This window comes from Typopeltis vanoorti, chromosome 5 (genome assembly GCF_054136105.1).
Source record: "Typopeltis vanoorti isolate ZY-2024b chromosome 5, IOZ_Tvanoo_1.0, whole genome shotgun sequence".
Taxonomy (NCBI): Eukaryota; Metazoa; Arthropoda; class Arachnida; order Uropygi; family Thelyphonidae; genus Typopeltis; species Typopeltis vanoorti.
Genome location: NC_143553.1, coordinates 110094345 through 110114608, shown reverse-complemented (window position 1 = coordinate 110114608; position 20264 = coordinate 110094345). Strand labels below are relative to the sequence as shown.

The following is a 20264-nucleotide window of genomic DNA, read 5'->3' as shown; positions in this document are numbered from 1 at the left end:
GTGCTAGAAAGTGTTAATCCTATCATTTCTTGCAAAAAATGAAGAATTTCTAGACCAAGATTTCCTTTCTGGGATAACTCTTACTCTAATTCTCCAACTATAGGCCAGTCTGTATAACTGTGGTTGTGGTCAAGGTGTTGGAGAGATAGGTAAGGAATAGAATACAGGATTGGGTTGATGAACATAGCATTCTTTATGATGGTCAGCATGGATTTGTAAAGGGTAGGTCCTGTTATAGTAATTTACTTGCATTTTATGATAAGGTGACAAGTGTGCTAGATAAAGGAGAATCATATACAGTGATATTCTTAGACTTTGCAAAAGCATTTGATAGATTACTGCAACACCTTGCACTAATCTCCATCCTCTGCCACTTGTACACCAACTTGATAAGTTAGTGTACAAGCTGCAAGGATGGAAATAGATAGTATATTGGTTAGATGGATCAGAGATTGGCTCTCTGAACAATACCAGCAGGTTGTGTATGATGGAACAGTGTCTCAAATAAGGAGGGTTACCAGTGGCGTGTCCCAGGGTTCTGTTCTTGGACCCTTGCTGTTTAACTTGTTTGCAAACAATATATCATGTGGGCTGACTGGGGATCTTCCGTTATTTGCTGATGATGCAAAGTTAGGAAGAATTATAAGTAGCACTGCTGATGTTAATTCCCTTCAGGAAGAATTCAATATACTTTTTACTTGGACAAAAGAGTGGGGTTGTAGTTTTAATATCAATAAGTGCAAGGTGTTGCATTTTGGAGTGCAGAAATATAAGGCTGTGTACTATATCAATGGTAACATACTGCAGGAAGTGAATGAGATTAGAGATTTTGGAGTGATGGTTGACAATAGACTGAAGTTTAGAGAGCATATTGCTAGTATTGCAAATGCTGTACATCGTAGTGCTGCTATGATAAGAAGTACTCTACCATGTAAGGCACTGGTGAGACCACACTTGGACTATTGTGCTCAGATCTGGTCACCTGGTTTTCAATGTGATGTGTAGATATTGGAGAGGGTCCAGAGCCAAGTGATTAAGACAATATCGGGACTTTGGAATGCTGGTTATGGAGAGCAGTTGAATAAATGTGGATTGCAGAGTTTGGTGGATAGGAGGAAGAGAGGTGATACGATAGAGACATTTAGGTTAGTGAGAGGATTTCATCAGATTAATCCAGAGGGAATTATAAAACGAGTAGATGGTGAGAGGGGAAGAACGAGATATCATTCCTGGAAGTTGTGTAAAGCGTAGTGAGGAGGGGTGTGAGGAGCAGATTTTTTACATGGAGATAATTTCCATTCACTAACAATTTTTAAATTGTTAGTGAATGGAATGCATTACCAGAATATTGTTGTTAATGCAAGGAATGTTAAGGATTTTAAGATTCTATATGATAAATATGTTGTTATTCTAGTAGCAAGGCTTATACGTTGGTCATACATAACTGGTAATTAGTTTACGGAATTATCCGGTTTCACCAGTACAGCCGCTCTTGGCTGGCAGACCATGCCTTAGATACCCACCACAGAATTCGCTGGAAGAAAACAAAAATAATACACCGCAACAAGTTTAAATACAAGAGATTATTCAAGGAATCTTCAGCAGCTCTAAAAAACGTTCCTAACCTCAACAAATTTGGGTGCATGAAACTACCCCAAATTTGGGAGACTTACATTTTGGGAACTTCAGCCCAACTGCCAAGTCAACCAAAACAGCCCACCATAGGGCACCATTAGGACTTTAGATGCAATATTAGTTTCTTGCTTTCTTCCTCATTTGCTTTTGTTAGTGCCTTGCGTGCACATACCATATCTTTATGTTCCTGAAGATGGCAATGTGACGTTGCCGAAATATAGAAGTTATTTATTAAAGTTATCTTTAATTAATATACTTTATATGCGTTGTTAATTCCGTAAACTAATTACCAGTTAAATATGTTGTTAGTTGAATGAACCTCCTACGATGAGTCTGCTGACTCCAGGGGGTGTAATAATAATAATAATAATTTATCTTGGCATGAACATATCACAAGTATCACCATATCAGTGTCCAAGAAATGAATTTTTTTCAGAACCTGACTAACCATTAAGTGCCCTCAAGTGTTTTTTAAAAAAGTTTAAATAGCACATAGGAGAGAACAGTTTGGTTTATTAATGACCCAGTTCTTAGTGATTTGCTTCACTGTTTCATGTAGTCTTCAGTTTCTCCTTGAAATGTCTTAGTTTTCTACATATAGCCCCATAATTAATATCCTCCCTTCTCCTTACATAACTTGACTATAACCAATTATAGTCAAGTTACTTGGCTGTGTAGGTAGATGGAATGGGATGCAAATTCATTACTAAGGGGAAATCCCATGATTGTGAAAGAACATGTGTAAGAATGTTTTCTAGTAATAATAAAAGAATTTGGCATGTGCGTGTGTGCGTGTTATAGCAGGTGTTGCAAAAATGAAAAGATTAGTGCAAATTTACCATTTTCCTATCACTTCAGCCATTTTCTAAAATTTATTTTAAACCTGTTGGTATACAATTTTCATATACCTTGTTCATAATTCTGAAAACATGACTATTTTTTCTTTAACTGATATCCAGAACTTCCTCTCAGATGCAAAAGCACAGCATGAAATATTAGAAAACATGTTTAAAAAGATGGAAAAACTGTATGAAGAGCTAGCTGAATTTTTTGTTTTTGATTCCAAAAAGTGCAGTTTAGATGATTTCTTTAATGACATAAAATCTTTCAAAAATGCTTTTATGGTAAGTTTATCTTTTTAAAATTCTATATTAAATAAAACTTACAGAATGGAATTTTGAAAATGACTTTATTGATCCATCTTCATAATGAAGTCAGAAAGTAAACGGATCATATGATCACAAAAAGTGCCCTTTCAATGATCAAAAAAGACTTCAGCTTTAATGCAAAGCTGAAGTCTTTTTCCATCCAGGATGCAAAGAACAATTATAATAAAACCTCAACTGAAGGTGAGTTACCCATTCTCGTATCTCAGAGGTAGCATGACTTGTACTCCCAAAGTCTGGATTCTTCATCTTGCAAAACATTGAAACAGGCTGGAAAACACACACATCCATTGATAGATGGATAGACTGTGAGGAGATGATTACTAACATTACAGTAAAATTTGACTTAATAGGGCATTTTGTGCCTAATATAATATATATTGGAAGATAGACTATTTTATTGATTATATCATCATTAAAATAACCAATGAAATAAACTAATTTCGACTAGGGTGTAGGTTATGATAGTTACTGGTTCATCTTACAATTTTTCCTTCACAATTTCCCAAGCACTAATTACATCCTGGCCTTCCAATTCTGCCCTCCATGAAATTGTCCCTAGTTGAGACCTAAGACTGTTATAATCACCAGCCTTATAATTCCACATACGTTTCCTTTTCTTTGATGCACCTGCATGTCTATTCATCTTCCAAGTCAAAACCACATGATCACTCTCTCCAACTTGTGTTAGAGATGTCATCTCACTTATTATCAGCTCTTCTGACGCTATGACCAAATCCAAAACTTTTGAACCTCTTAAGCCTCTATTACATGTTGCCTAAGACATTTGTCCCTCAAGAATTCTAGAAATTCCATTCCCTTATTACTACATGCATTTTCCTCCTCCCAGCTTATACTGTTGTAGTTAAAATCTCCCATAACAATCATTTTTCTTGCACTTGCCAAGCTCAACTGTCTAAACATCTCCTGCTCCCCACCCTGTGTGCTCCTTGGTTTGCAGCAACACCCCACTAAATATCCTGTCTTGGCCACTTCTACCTCACACCATATGCTTTCAAAAACCATTAGTGTCACTGCCTTTCAAAGCCTCCCCTCTTAGAGGACATAAGTCATTACTTATCATAAGCAGTACTTCACCACCACATTGTCTTTTCCTATCCTGCCAAAAAATTCTGTACCCTGCTACTTCGTTTCCTGTTATTATATCATCCTCCATCAATTACATTTCAGAGATCCCAATAATCTTGGGCCAGGCTGATGCTATCAGCGCCACCAATTCATCTCCTTTATTTCGGATACTCCTGGCATTAGTATAAAGCATAAAAATGACACTACTTCTATACCTATCATTATTCCCCCCCCCCCCATCAAAACCACTGGACTCAGTGTTACGTGATGTCTTCCCCAAGCACCCATTCCCAGAAGAGGCTACCCCTGCTACCATCTACCCTGGAATTCTAGTTTCCCTGCTTTGACACACTGACTCGTTCAGAAAACAGCAATCTCTCCAGATGCCTTCGTCCTTCCTCATTCAAATGCAAGAGATCTCTCGCATACAGTTCTCTTCTCTCCTCAAATGCCCTCCAATCATCCACATATTCCAATCCTCTCTTCTGACACTTTCTGGCTATTATGCTATTCAATATTACTGCTCCTCTGCTCAGCTTGTCACTATCATACCTGGGCAACACACACACGATCTTTCCTCTCTGCATTTTCTTTTGTACAACCTCAAGCAAGAATCTCAGATCTCTTGCCACCCGATTACATTGCCTCCCAAGTCATTTGTGCCCACTACACAATCATTTCATCCATCCTTTCACCCTTCTTAATTGCCATGTCTTAGGGCATCTACTCCATTAACTTGCTTAGAACTTTTGATAGATATACATTCTACTTTTCATGATTGCCTCTGTAATTTTTTTGTATCCATATTGAGTTCTGATTTTTCTATCCTTGCATACAACTTCACTTCATCCCTCCTAAGCTAAATCAATGTTTTTTTCAGTTTGCCACTGGTACTCAGTTTTTTTTATTTTTTATTTTGTTTTCAAACTTTCATTTCTTGAATAATATTTGTATAGTTGAGTCTACAGTTCACACATAAAAGCTACTTAACTTTAATTACTTTTAAAACTTTTTTTTTCTTTTTGATGTGATACTTGTTTTTTATCCTGCTTAAAACTTAAGTGATGATCACTTCCAATTTCAGATTCCCTGTACACTCTTGTATTCTGAACCAGTGTTAAGATTTAATAATAATAGTCCCTTCTTGTAGACAGGCTTATACGTTGGTTATGCATTATTAAAACACTTAAGGAATTGAACAACGTAGCTAAGGATATAAATTAAATTATACTTTAATAAATACTTTCCGATATTCCGGCAACGTCACGTTGCCATCTTCTAAAGGAACTTACAAAAAAAGCTACGTGCACATAGGCACTACACCACAGTAACTGGGAATGAAGAGATGAAGCTATTGTTCTCCTAAAAGTCCTGATGGTGCCCTCTAGCGGGCTAAGTAGGTGTTCTTGGCCATTGGGCTGAAGGTCTGCTGATGTAAGCCTCCCAAATTTGGGGCAGTCGCATACCTCCAAACCTCAACAACTAAATTTGTTGAGGTTTGGAGAATTTCTTAGGGCTGAGGCTGATTCCTATATCAGCCTCAGCCCTAACCTCCATAATCCCTTCAGACTCTTTTTCTCTTTAGTCACCAAAAAAATCTTGGGGTTCTTTTCATTCTAAACTGTACTTCTTCTGTTCTATACAACTCCTGACACTTTATAAATTCTAAATCTTTCCAACATTAGAATATTACTGTTATGTTCGGGATGGTGTACTCAAACCTTCCTTCCTAGTGTTTGAGCATATCTGCTTAATACATCCATCTTCACCAACTCCCTCCATTTGCTTTTTCATGTCTGTTATAGATATTTTCCATCAGTATTACTCTGCTGAACTGACCACTATCATCTACTTTTCTCTATCTGTAGAAACATAGATATCCACTGATCCTTACACAGTACTGATCCAAACTTATGGAACCAACTTCCAGTCTTTTTCCTTCTACCTCTGTTCCTTGGAACAGCTTGTCCTATTACATTTTTCTAAAGAAATACTACCCCAGCTCTTCAAGAAATGTATGATTGGATTCCTTCTTTCTTTGTGACCTTGTGTGTGTGGGGGGGACAAGATTTAAAAAAAAAAAAAAAACTTCCTTTCAGGCATGTATATTGCCATGCAGTATAGGAAGGGTCACTACCTAAACTAATTTCAACTTTTAGACCCATAGAAAGATTGAGAACTAAATTGATGGTAGAAATCATATTTTTCATATACTCGATTCTCCACGTAGCTATCTCTACATATATGTAGCTTAGTAGTTTAGTCATGAAGTTACTTCATGTGCAGACTTTAGTTTTCACATACTTCACCAAAGGATAAAACAAGAATATAATTTCTTATCAAGTGCAATTTACTTTCTGACAAAGCAAATAAACTTCTACAGCTCTCTCTCATCCAGAATAATATTTTAATAATATGGTGATACACTATTTTTGCTACTATTGTATTGAAAATTTGACTACTGCTATTTTAACTCTCATTTGCTGATCTAGTTCCCACTGTTGAGATGTCATTGAAGATCAGAAACAGTCTCAGTAGTGACCCTGTCCATAACATATGGCAACATGAACATTCAAAAGGAAGTGTTCTGTGCATTATATAATGGGATATATAAGTAACCTAGTCATGAAATTACTTCAGGTGCAAACTTCTTGTCACTCATATTTTGATAATGGATAAATGTATACAATTTCTTGTCAATTTTATATAATTTAAATTCTCACATTATTAAACATTTCTTTATTATGTTGAAACCGTTTTAAAAATTCATCATAATCCAAATTGTTATATTCAATCATGAGGTCAAATTATTAAGTTAAACATCACACCAAAAATGTAAGAATGGGATCAGAATTATCATTAAGTGGAAATTTTTATTTGCAATCTAAATTTGTACTGAACGCCAACATTAACTTCTTTGCCCTTGCTCTCTATCTTGCCTGTGAATCTTATTTTTTAAAATATATATTGTAAATAAATATAAAATATATATATTGTTCAGTTAATGAGTGCTCACTTTGCTAAGATATATCAACCAGGTGTATGTAGTATGGTGCATGGAACTACTGCTACGTTGGATGAAGAGTTAAAGGTTCATGAAAATGAGGTTGAAGAGCTCTTGCATAATCTGGATAAGAATTTGTCAATAGGGACAGATGGAATATCTGCCCCTTTATTAAAGGAATGTTCAGCTGAATTGGCTAGGCCTTTCACACATTTGTATAACTTTGAGTCTCAGCTCAGGAATGATACCACAGGAATGGAAGGAATGTATGATAGTTCCATTGCACATGGGTGGTGCAAAAACTGATGTGCCTAACTACCAACCTATTAGTATGTCTAGTGTGGTAGTGAAGATTTTAGAGAAGTTGGTAAGAACTCACATACAGAAATGGGTAGACAAGCATTCTATACTCTGCAAGGAACAGCATGAGGGGGTTTACTAAAGGAAGGTCATGTTTTAGCAATTTGCTCATATTTTATAACAATGTTACGGCCGAGTTGAATAAAGGGAATAGATACACTATGATAATTTTGGATTTTTCTAAGGTATTTGATAGAATACCACACGATAGACTGTTGTGTAAACTGGAGAATATGGGATTGGAACATAATCTATTGACTTGGATCAGGGGATGGTTGACAGACAGATATCAAAAAGTGGTATACAGTGGGTGTGAATCTGCCAGATTTAATGTAACCAGTGGTGTACCTCAGGGTTCAGTCCTTGGGCCATTATTGTTCAATCTATACATTAATGACATCAAGCTGGGTCTATCATCAAATTTCCAATTGTTTGCTGATGATGCGAAGATAGGTAGAGCAATCAGGGATGCTACTGATATTCAACAATTATAAAATGATTTGAATAGACTGGAAATCTGGGCAGATGAAAATGGCCGTCAGTTTAATGTTAGTAAGTGTAAAGTTATGCACTTTGGTGTGATTAGAGTTCCAGCGGCATATTATATTAGTGGGGTTATGCTACAAGAAACTGAAGAAGCAAGGGATCTTGGTATATTGTTGGATAAGAATTTAAAGTTTAAAGGTCACATAGCAAAAGTTGCAAATACAACTCAGACAAGGCCGCATTTACCATTAGGCGCAAGATGGAGCCTCACTCTCTAGGGAGGCCTCATTTTAAAACCTTACTCCTCACAAAGAACAATAAAAAAAACTGCGTAGTTATAGTTGCAAAATAAAATACTTATTTTTAAATATTAAATTCATAATATAAAAACTAGAGGCCGCTGAAATATTTGTGAGGCTTCCCGCTTCCATTTAAAATACGTTGTTCTATCCTTAGAATATAAAACTAACAGGAACTCCTGTATTCCATAAAATTCATGTATGTAAGCATACCATTTGTTTGATGGCTGTATATACACGTCCAGCAAACCTGGATAATATTCTGTCCAACTGCTGAAAGAACATGGATAAGAAGTGTAGTTTGATCGTCATGTCCATTCGAAGGTGCGATAATCCTTCACACTAAAAAGAACACTTAACTACATTACCTGCCGTACGTAGTAGCTATGTTCCGTGGCCTACAGCAAGAAACGCAGTTGCTTGCCGTTTGCTCGGTAACCAGAATCTAAGTTATATCAGACTAAATACCTATGAGTTATATGGATTTTGCTGCTTGAGCACAAAATAAGAAATCCTTTCATAATTTCTTCACTTCTTATTGTATTACTTTGGAAGATCAATGTCGCTATCAATTCTTTTGCTAATTATTTTAATTGTCAATACATTTTAAAATTCTCCAAGAACTTGATTGAAGATAATTATTTTTGTCAAACAATTATTTTATATATTATTAGCCAATTTTGTAGTAAAAAGTGCTGCATTTGAAGAAATATTAGCGGCATAATAATAAAATAGCAAAATTCATAATGCATCAGAATAACTTGATAATTTTGATAATACCAAAACAAGATGAGACACATCTGTAGAAATTTATTATTGTTATTATTATTAGAGTCCTTTTAATTATGAACTCTATAAAGATATACTTAATATTTTTGTGTTTTTAAATAAATAAACTAGTTTCATTTTGTCACAGATGGTTTTCGCTGGACTACCTGGACTTTTAGACTATTGTTCTTATCAATATTGTAAAAACTTGATTGTAGCTTAAATATTCCAAAGCACATTACATCGATTTTTTACTTAGGTCAAGTCCCATAAGAATGTTGTAAAAAATAACCTTGTTTATATCTGTATATTTTGTTAGACCTTTGGAAATTAACTGTATATACTTTTTTATTAAGAATGTGTTAGAGTGTTAAAAACAAAGGTAATGTTTTTCACTGGAGCTGTATATAATAGATCTACATGGCGGCACTAGAAAGATTGTTTATTAAAATTTTGTCTGTATGAGAAAGGCTTACAAGCTCTGCATGTGAACACCTCCGAAGTCAGTCAGAAAGGTTCAAACAACTTTCCGATGGTTGGCAACTTACAATCAAAAGATGGCACAGAAGTGAACAAAGAGCGGGCTTAAGATGAAAGAATCATGCTGAATTCTTTGGGGGTTACAAACTTCGTGCGAGGTCTCAGAGAAGGCATAATAAAAGGGGACAGAGCTCCCAGATCCAGAAGTCACTAGAGAGAGAGAGAGAGAGAGAGAGGGCTTCCCATTTCCAGATGTTGCCAGAGAGGAGCTTCTCGGTTCCAGTCTTAAGAGAAGGCTTCGGGTATCCGAAAGGAGATGTTCCAATCGCCAGAGAAAAGCTTCCAGGCCAGAGAGGAATCCCGGTTGACAGTTGTTGGCAATTAGAGTTAGTGGAGGCGGCAGAAAAAGGAGGCAGTCGTCCAGGCATTTTTGGCGAGCCCAAGCAGAGGAGAAAAGGCAAGACAAATTACCTGAAGAACCTTCGCTGAGAAGTTTTTCTTTTCACCGTGGGAGAATAACTTTTTGCCGGAGCTGTATATGAGTACCGCAGGGTGCAATTCACAGTCCACTATTTTCCCGATGAGATATTTCTGAAGCCAGATTTCCTGAAGGAAGCTCAAGATCTGAGATGAGAGAATTGCCTTAGAACTTTTTGTGCAAGACCCTTGACTGAATGTGCGATACAGAGCTTTTGTAAGTTATATACCTTTGTACAATTCCTCTTATAATGTGTTTTAGTTGGACAGTTATGATTTAGATTAACAGTAACAAGAAGTGTCATTAAGAGAATCTATTGGCATATTTTGAAGTTGATATACAGTTTGTAAAAGTAACTTAATAGAGAGTTAGCTAACCTCTTTGCAAGTATACTAGAAGTTTAATAAGTGGAAATTGTAGTAAACAGAGTAAACAAGTTTTTGAGTTAAAAAAAGTTTTTGTGACCATTTTGAAACACGTTCCAGAGACAGCAGAGGTTTTTTGTGTGCTGCTGCTATTTGTATTAATTAGTTGGGTAAGAGCAGTTTCTATATCACATAAATAGAGCATCTGAATTTCAAGTTTATTATTATTTATAAATTAAATTGATTTTTCAGTTCATTTTTTTGTGCATCAAGATTCAAGTTATTGTTACTATTTATTGCCTCTACGTTTTAACCAAAGCTGGAATTATTATGCTTATTACTACAACTTAAAAAAAATCAAAGCCGGAGTTGAATAAATCTTGTAATAAATGAAGTTGTAATTCCATAAATATGATGATTTTTGCTATAATTTTTATTACCGTAAATTCAAATTTTCATTTTTAGTGAGAATATCTGAACTTTACAGTTCACGAAGTTCCAATTTTTACCTTGATTAGCAAGCTTAATTTGATTGCATTTAAATTCTTTAAAAAAAAAAATAAAAAAAAAAAACTTTTATCCTTATACTAAATTATTACCATACCTTTAATATTTTTTTGGTATTCAGAATTTTTGTAGCAACTATGATGCTTGTCAACGAAGCTTGTCGAACAAAATCAACGTTCTCAAAATCAATAATCAGCACTGCTATTGAAATCTTTCACAGAAAGATTTTAATTACATCTTTCTTTAAATTAATTATGATTCAATTACATAGAATATTTAAAAGTGTAAATAATATATATATATTTAGAATTACATTAAAAGATTTTAAACTGTTTAGAAAATTTAAAATTAAATGTAAATTATCGTAGAAGTTGCATAATTATTTATAATCCATCGATATAAGTTATTCATTTATTTATATAAAATGACTTACAAGGTTGCTAGCTTAATATTACCAAGATTTTTTTAATATTAATATTTATTGTATACATGTGAAATTCGTTTATATTTTTGGGAAGAGACACAATAAATAAATTGTGCACCAAAAAGGTTAAAATATGGTAGAACAGTAAAGGAAATTCCAAATAACGGTAACTAAACTAGTACTTGTAAAGCAGTATACTGCTTTACAAGTACACTATACAAGTGTATATACCTAATTATATGGTTAAAGTAGTTGTTGCAGTCGGTAAGAATATGTTATTCAATTAATTATTATTCTTATTTTACTGTTACTCCTTTATTTTAACAAAACCAAGATACTACTGTTTCTATTTTTGTATTTTTTAAGCTTTTAACCTAATTGTTTATTTTATTTATTTTATTTTGGATTTAATAAATATTTATTTTGTTTTTGATAGATTAGTACACATAATGATGCCAAGAAAATTTGAATCTGGAGTTAGTAAAAGAAAACGACTTAGAGAAAATGAAAAACAGCTAAATAGTCAATAGGGGGGAATTTTGTCTCTCTTGCGTTCAAAAATGAAGAATTTCGTATAACTGAAGTGTACCTCAGCGTTCTTGGAATGAAAACGAAACATTGGTATCATTATCAGGAGATGAAAGTGAAAGTGAAGAACATCAAAATGATGTGGAAAACATAGAAGGAGAGAAAGAAGTAAATGACCCAAATTAAGAGGATTCTGAAGAAAATTTTCAATCTTGCTTGCTTACCAGCAAGCAAGCTATCTCTTATCCTACCGACATAGCAGTGTGGCCACTTACTATTAATGAGCGGTTTATCAAGCATATTTTAATAAATATGCCCCAGAATGTTGGTAAAATCGAAAATTTAAAAAAAAGAATACACAGAATGCAATAGAATATATGTCATTAATGTAAATATATGACATTTTTACTGTAAAAAGGCGAATGGAACAAAGGAAAAATGAGAGTGGCTAATTTTTTCAGAAACCAGCAAAGCAATTTACTGCTTTGTTTGTAAATTGTTTTCTAAGTCAAATGATAGCTTAATGAAGGGCTTTAATAACTGGGGAAATATAACACGAACTTTATGTGATCTTGAGCATTCTACTGAGCATATACGAGCGATGTGCACATATCGCAAAAGAAAATCAAGTTCTGTAAGTAGTCGAATTGATCAAACAAATACAATCTGAAGAAAATTATTGGAGAGAGGTTTTAAAAAGAATAATAGCTACCATTAAGTTACTGAGTAAACTAGGGCTAGCATTTAGAGGAAATACAAATGATATTTTTTCTGATTCTGCGGAAATTATTTATCGTGTTTACATTAAGTGAATTTGATGATTTCTTTAAACATCACATGAAAATGTACGCCAACTGTGATTCTGGCAGATCAAATTATCTTTCTTACCATACTTGTGATGAATTCATATTGTTAATAGCTAAAAAAACAAGAGAAATGTTAATATCAGAAATTAAGGAAGCTGCTTATTTTGCAATAATACTCAATTCAATGCCAGGTATTGCCCATAAACCAACTAGCTATGATATTTAGGTATGTTGCTGCAAATTCTGACATTAGAGAAACATTTATCGAGTTCATCAGAATTACACAGCATAATTCCTTATATTTAGAAGAGGTAGTATTAAAAAAATTAGAAGAATTATCTTTGGATATAAAAATGTGCAGAGGACAAAGCTATGATAACGCTGCCAATATGAAAGTTATCTATACAGGTTTACAAGCTAGGCTGAAAACACGTTGTCCCTCTGCATATTATATATCATGCTCTAGTCATTCCTTAAATTTAATTGGCAACTATGCCGTGGAATCTTGTCCGGAAGCAGTGCTATATTTTTGTTTTATTCAAAATATATATAATTACTTTTCATCTTCAAAAAAAGAAGATGGGGTATACTCCTTAAACATTTAGAAAAAAAATCTTTAACAGTTAAAAGACTAAGTGAAACGAGGTGGTCAGCAAGAGCTGATGCTATATTGGCTTTGAAACATGGATATAAACAAATTAAAGACTCATTACTTGAACTATCCATTTCTCCTCATGAAAAACCTATTTCTAAATTAGGGAGCTCATCATTGGCTGAACATTTTGACAAACCAGAAACAGCAATTTTAACAGTTATGTGGGACAAAATTTTATGCCGAATAAATGCTACTAGTAAATCTTTACAAGATCCCGATATGTATTTGTTTTTAGCTAATAATTTGTTACACTCTTTAGTTGGTTTTATTTTAGATATAAGAAATAGTTTTGCTGCTGTAAATGAAGAAGTGAATTTATTAACAGATGAGACAAAATTTAAAGATGAAAAGGAAAGAGTTAAAAAACGAAAAAAAATGAGTGACGAAGTTTCACAATCTAACAATGAAATTATATTACATGAGAAAGAAAATTTCGCTGTGAACACTTTTAATGTCATTTGCGATAAGCTCATTTTGGAAATTAATGGATGAACAAAAAGCTATTTCGACATATTAGATATGTTTGACATTTTTTTGAAGGAAGACATAGATCAAGACAAGTACAAAACTAGTATTTTAAAAAAATAACAAACTTATGGGACTTGATATTGATCCAGAAAAATTTACTGATGAAGTTAAGCAATTTTTAATAATGATAAAGGAAGAAAATTCTTCAATTAAAAATATGTACAAATTTATAAATGATGGGTTAAGGTCTACTTTTCCGAACATAGAAACAATTTTTAAAATATTTTTTGACAATGCCTATTTCAAATGAAAGTGCTGAACGCTCATTTTCAGTGTTGAAACGAATAAAAAATGATTTAAGAAGCAACTTGCACCAAAATAAAACAAGTGACCTGTCGTTATTATGCATTGAATCAGATGTAATGGACTCGATCAATTACGATGACATTATAGATATATTTGCTAAAACCAAAGCCAGAAAAAAAAACTTTGTTATTAATTTTTTTATTAAAATTTGAACTGATTTATTTTTATACTTTTTTTAAAATGCAAATATATGTATACCAATGCTGTATTGTGTTATTAAAATGAGTTATTATGGAAATGTTGACTTTTATTTTCAATAAACTAAAAAATGTTTATTTTTGAGGGCATCATAATGATGTTGTGCCTCGGGTCTCCAAAAGTATAAATGCAGCCCTGAACTCAGAGGATGATTGCTATGTTGAAGCGAACCTTGACATGTAAGGATAAGGAAGTAATTTTGCCTCTTTATAAGGTTTTGATAAGACCACACTTGGATTACTCTGCGCAGATTTGGACTCCCAGGTTCCAAGGGGATAAAGAAGCTGTGGAAAGGGTGCAAAGAAGAGTTATAAAGATTATATCTGGATTATGGGATTTAGATTATGAGGACAGATTGTGAGTATGTGGATTACAGACTGGTTAACAGGAGAAAGAGGGGTGATATGATAGAGGTCTATAAACTTTTGAATGGGTGTTATAGCATTTCAAATTATGAAATTTTTCATTATATGGAAGGCGGGGAGAGAACACAGGGGCATCCATGGAAGTTAAGGTTGTTCTCAGTCAAGAAAGGGTTAAGAGCTAAGTTTTTCTCCCAGAGAGCAGTGGATGGAATAATTTGCCCTTACGGGTAGTGAGTGCATCTAGTGTAAATGAATTGAAAGGAATTTATGATAGCTGGGTTGGGTAATTTACAGCCTCTCTTGATGAGTCCTTGACTCCCTAGAGGTCTCAGATAATAATAACATATATCACAATTTTATATTTTCCAGGAAGCTTATAAAGACAACATTAAACTACGTGAAACAGAAGAAAAAATAAGAAGGGCAAAAGAAGCAAAAGAAAAAGCAGAAAAAGAAAGACAAGAACGATTAGCAAAGAAGAAACAATTAGTAGACATTAGTTCAGGTAAAGGAAGATTCACTTATTTTCTTCTTGTTCTTTAATTTTAAAATATTGATAAAAAAACATGGAATAAAAATATTTAACTACCTCCATTGTTTGCCAACCTTATAATAATCACAAGACCCATATCCAAGAGATTGGTTGGTTGTTTTGGATTTATAGCTAAAGCAGCTAAGGTTCTGAGGCCATTATATTATTGCTGTAAATTACATATTCTTCTGGCTGGTTTTCCTGTTTGGCAGGATGAAAAACCTAAGTTTCTGAAAAGAAAAACTCTGCCACCTCCATATGAGACTGGCTAACTCACCTGCAAGGTCAAAAGCACTTTTAACAGTTCCTTGGACAGGACTTGAATTCAAGTCCACCCAAAGGACATCGTTGGTACCAGCTGAGATATGGAGACTCAGTCAGTATTGATGCTCAGCTATGGAGATGCATTCATGTAAATATTACAGTTGATTGTCATTATACCAAACACTGTTATAACAAACTCACTCACTATAACAAGCTAGTGAAAAGTCTTATCATAGCCCTGTGGTACAGTGGTATGTTAAAAGAAATTCATTATAGTAGCCAGCTGTCCACTATGACCAACTATTCCAAGTGGTCTTTATGAATTTGCTAATTCATACCTGATATATATCCTTGATGGATATATGATTATATTAACTTCCAATCAGTAGTTTTTTTCCATGTTAGTCTATTAATTGTAAGTTCTCCAATCATAATTTTAGATATTACATCTTCTACAACACTACTAATTGCATCCATTCACCCAGGTCCATTCCATTTCCATTCTTGTTATTTTAGATTAACTCTACTGACATTCTTAAATGCTAATAATAATGCAATTTCTCTCTTGTTCTATAAAAATTTATTCCAGTGGCTTCTCATCCAGTTGTATTTGGTTATTTCCATATATAATATACTGCCTTCACTAAATATCTCACTTTAATATTATGTTTTACTTGTTCTATGGGTTTACCATTGATACTGCAATAGTGAACCAATAGAACAAGTCAAACATTTCAGGTGTTTAGGCAGAACTTTTTTAGAAGTTGGATGTTTTCTGTGGTCTAACCTATTTTCCTGCCATTTTTTTTAAGTTATTTACTTAGAGAGTCCTGCGGATTTAATTACTAGCATGACATCTGTATAAATGAGAGCCAAGTTAATATCTGATTTTGATATCAGGTGCAATGCAACTTTCCTTCATAATGTGAACAATTTTTATGATGAATAACGGAGATAGTAGGCATCCTTTTCTTATATTTGATATTGTCAAACAACCATTTTCTTATATCTTCAATTCTAACTGCTGACTTACTAGGCAGTGTGTTGTTCTTCTTTTTTCCTTTCTTAATTTTAGTATATGTTGTCATTTCCTGAAAAATTTAAAGTCAAGTGTATTGTTCTGATAATGTAATGTCCTATTGATTTGATATAACTGTGTTTTTATCAGCTTTTCTCCTGGCACTTTATTATATGTCTTTTCCAGAACCTTGTTGTCATCCGGTAGCATCGTCTAGCAAGAGGGTTGCAGCAGATGAGCAGCTCTTCTCCATTTCTCTCTGTCTGTCGTTTCCATCATTCTTAAACCAGTCCATTCCACGATGTCATTAAACAACTCTCTAGTTGGTCTTCCACATCTTCTCTTCCCCTCAACTTTCCCTTGTAATATAGTTCTTGTCAGGTGTCCCAAAGAACCTCTCAAAAGATGTCCTGCAAATCTGGTCTTTCTTTGCATAATATTCTTTAGCAGTGTTCTTTCCATCCCAACTCATCTTAAAACTTCTTGATTTGATATTCTTTCTGTATAGCTAATCTTTTCCATCTTTCTATAACACCACATTTCCATTGCATTAATTCTTTCCATATCTCTCTTTATGAGTGTCCATGACTCACTTCCACAATACTCCAAACTGTTGCTTTAACTATTCCAATTCTAACACCTATTTTAGTGTTCTTGTTTATTAAAATTCTCATCATTTCCATAAACGCCGATTTAGCTTTGCCTATTCTATTTCTAATGTCCAACTCTGAGATCCAGCTACCTAAATATTGAAATCTTTCCACTTCTAAAATCTTTCCTCCACATCTTATTTTTACATTATCTCCTATTTTTCTACCCATTATCATTATCTTGGTCTTTTTTGTGTTAATTCTTAGTCCATACTCTTTACAATAGTTTTCAATTCTTTGAACAATATGTTATAACCCATTTTCACTTTCTGCCATCATCACTACATCACCTGCATATCTTAAGTTATTAATGATTCTTCCATTTATTTTATTCCTTCTTCTACATCCTCAAGTGCCTCTCTGAACATTTGTTCACTATAAAGGTTAAACAATAATGGTGATAACTTGCATCGTTGTCTAACTCCTCTCTCTCCACTGGGAATTCTCCTGTTTCCTCTCCATTACATACTGACACTATTTGTGACCAATATAAACTCTTTAAAATTTCCAAATTATAAGAGTCGATATCAATATTTTCTAGAATGTCAAAAAGCCTTTCATGTTTCACTGTATCAAATACCTTTTCAAAATGTAGAAATCCCAAAAACAACTTTCCACCATGGTTTAGTGTTTTCTCCCCAATAATTCTTAGACAAGTTATAGCCTCTCTAGTTCCTCTGTTGGTTCTGAATCCAAACTGTTCCTCATTCATTTCTTTTTCTATTTTATTCCTAATTCCAGAACCTAGAAAACTTAAATGCACAGATGTCTTGATTTTGGCAGTTCTCTGTTTGGTCTGAAGTAGCTTGTCTCTTTCCCAAGTTTCTCTTCTACATTTTTTTTTAGTCACTTCTCTAGTGAAATTGCATAAATCTCCTGTAACACTGAATGGCAAAATTGCTGTAATTCTCACATTCAGTTTTATTTCTCTTTATATATATATATGGGTAATATGAGAGCTCTATTCCAGTAATCTACAATTTGACTTTCCAACCATTTCTTTGAATTATGATATGTTTATGATTGTCTGTGAAAGTATTAGTGGCAGTAGATGGTGTTGGTGTTAGGTGATGAAGGTTGGAGTAGTAACATGAAGAGTTATAGAATAGATGCCCTCCCTCGATGAGTCTTTGGACTCCCTGGAGGTGTGATATTATAATAATAATATTATTATTATTATTATAACACTGCTTATTGTGGCATCTGCATTACTGATTTTTTGGAATGTATCAAAAAAAAAAATAGAAAAATGATTAAATCAAATCTGCTTGACTGATTTTCTGAGGCATGTAAAAACAATTTTTTCAGTTCGAGTGAGTGGAATTTGAGACTGCCTATTAGAAGTCAGTTTGTATTTAGGAGTAAAGTACTGAACCCACAAGATACCATGCTATTGAATAGATGTTAAATAGACTGTGCACTCAATGTAGTTGATTCAGATTTTTGTGTATTTATTTAGGTATTACTTAGATTTTTTTTTTATTCATAGTTCCAGTCACTCATAGAGAAACAACGAATGTTAATTTTCATCTTATTTTATATCAGGTAGCAAGATACATCTTGTAAATACCACAGTGTCGATAAAGAGATGCAAGAAAGCATTCCTTGGTCACATGTCAAGAGGTTGCACTCCTCAGTATATTCAGATGTGCATGTTTGACAATTTCAGAACATTTGAACAATTCTTAATATTAAAAGTAAACTTTTAGTAAATTCACTATAATTGTATGAATTTGCTAATTGTTTGCCTAGTTATGATGCACCCACAAAAATAGAAACGGAATACTAGATTAGTTCATCTAGAACTTTTACAGATTTGAATTTGAGACTTTGATCATTGAACAAGCTGAAAGAGTTAATGTGTAAGTGATTTTGTACTAGTATAACATTAGTTTCATTAAAATGCAGTGGATAATTCTATTTGAGTGTTAATTATTTTGTTTTTAGGGCAGGTTTCCAGTAAGATATATTTTTAATTTAAATTTTCCAATTTTTTATTTATTAAAGTGTAATTTACAGTTGTTTATTTTAACACACATTTTCTTGAAAAAGTTCATGAACACATTCTGCACAATCTTTATTACAGTGTCATCTATATATTATAATGTGTATAGCATTATACATAACATTAAGCAACAATTTAACTAATTTTTGTGGGATAGGAACTGGTCACTTTGCTTGCTGATTGTTAAATTCTGTTACTTGGAGATTCCTGATGGTTCCAATTAATTACTGTAAGTGGCTACTCACTGTACCTCCATATTTGAGTATATCTGGTCATATCATTCTGATCCAGTTGCCTTCTTCTAATTCCATTCCTCTTCACTATTTTTGGTCACTGTTTATTACATTTAATAACTTTTCAAAGTAATTACTCCAGTTATCCAGACTATACTTATTTTCTGTTTTTATATCACCTTTATCACTGATTCCTTTCACAATACCCTTTCCTTCATTTCTATGCTTTTTTTTTCACTACCCTCCAAACACATTCCACTTCTTGATAATTATCTTCTATATTCTTCCCGACATCTTTCCTTTTAAGCTTCTTCTACACATTCTTGCTTTTCCTTTATAGACAGTTGATGGACTTTTCCAGAAATTTTGTTATGATTTCTTCTTTTCAGGACTTTTTGATTCCTGAATCCACCATGAGGTGGTCATCTTAATTCCTTGCAGAGACAATTCATCACATGCTTCTCTGGCTGAATTAATATTTTCTTCAGATTTTGCCACAAGATCTTGAATATTTGATTCTTACTTTCAGACTAACTTTTCAATAATATTTATGTATTTGCATCTACAGTTCATATATGAAAGTTGCTGAACTTTGATACTTCTCAAACTTTGCTGCATATTTTTCTTTTCAGTGTCCCTGATGAAAACTATGTAGTATCACTTCCTGTTGTTTAGCTTTATATTGGAACATTGTTGGTAATGAATAGTCTGTATTCTGAACAGAAATTCAGCAGATATGTGCCACTATTAATCCCAAACTTTACCAGATTTTTCCAGATCGTTTCTTAGATCTGTAATTAATGTCATATTCTGCTGCTTGTTAGGTGTCTGAGAACCAGTTTTCTTTGTGATCTGCCTTTTAATGACCCAAAAAATTATTGAATTCTTCACTTAATATTTTCCATGAGACCATAGGCATAATATAATATGTTGCAGTTTTTCTTTTTGAATTTCTCCACATCACTACTTGAAATTGCATTGTCATTCATCAAGTTTAGCTTCATGTGATATTATAATTTGATATTATTGATATTATAAATACTTCTTTCTGTACCTGAATATTATTCCATGAATAAATCATCTTTCATCCATTTTAATCTTTGTATTGGTAATAC

General features: G+C 33.4%; 1 protein-coding gene across 3 annotated transcripts in view; it reads left to right on the top strand.

The window, feature by feature from the left end:
* LOC150106717 (protein diaphanous-like) overlaps nucleotides 1-20264 on the top strand; it is a 303611-nt gene that overhangs the window by 258515 nt on the left and 24832 nt on the right. For all 3 annotated transcript variants that reach the window (XM_090393305.1, XM_090393307.1, XM_090393306.1), the window contains 2 exons: nucleotides 2595-2759; nucleotides 14817-14952. In XM_090393305.1, the coding sequence (XP_090249431.1) occupies nucleotides 2595-2759; nucleotides 14817-14952 (301 nt within the window). The remainder of the gene's footprint in view (nucleotides 1-2594; nucleotides 2760-14816; nucleotides 14953-20264) is intronic.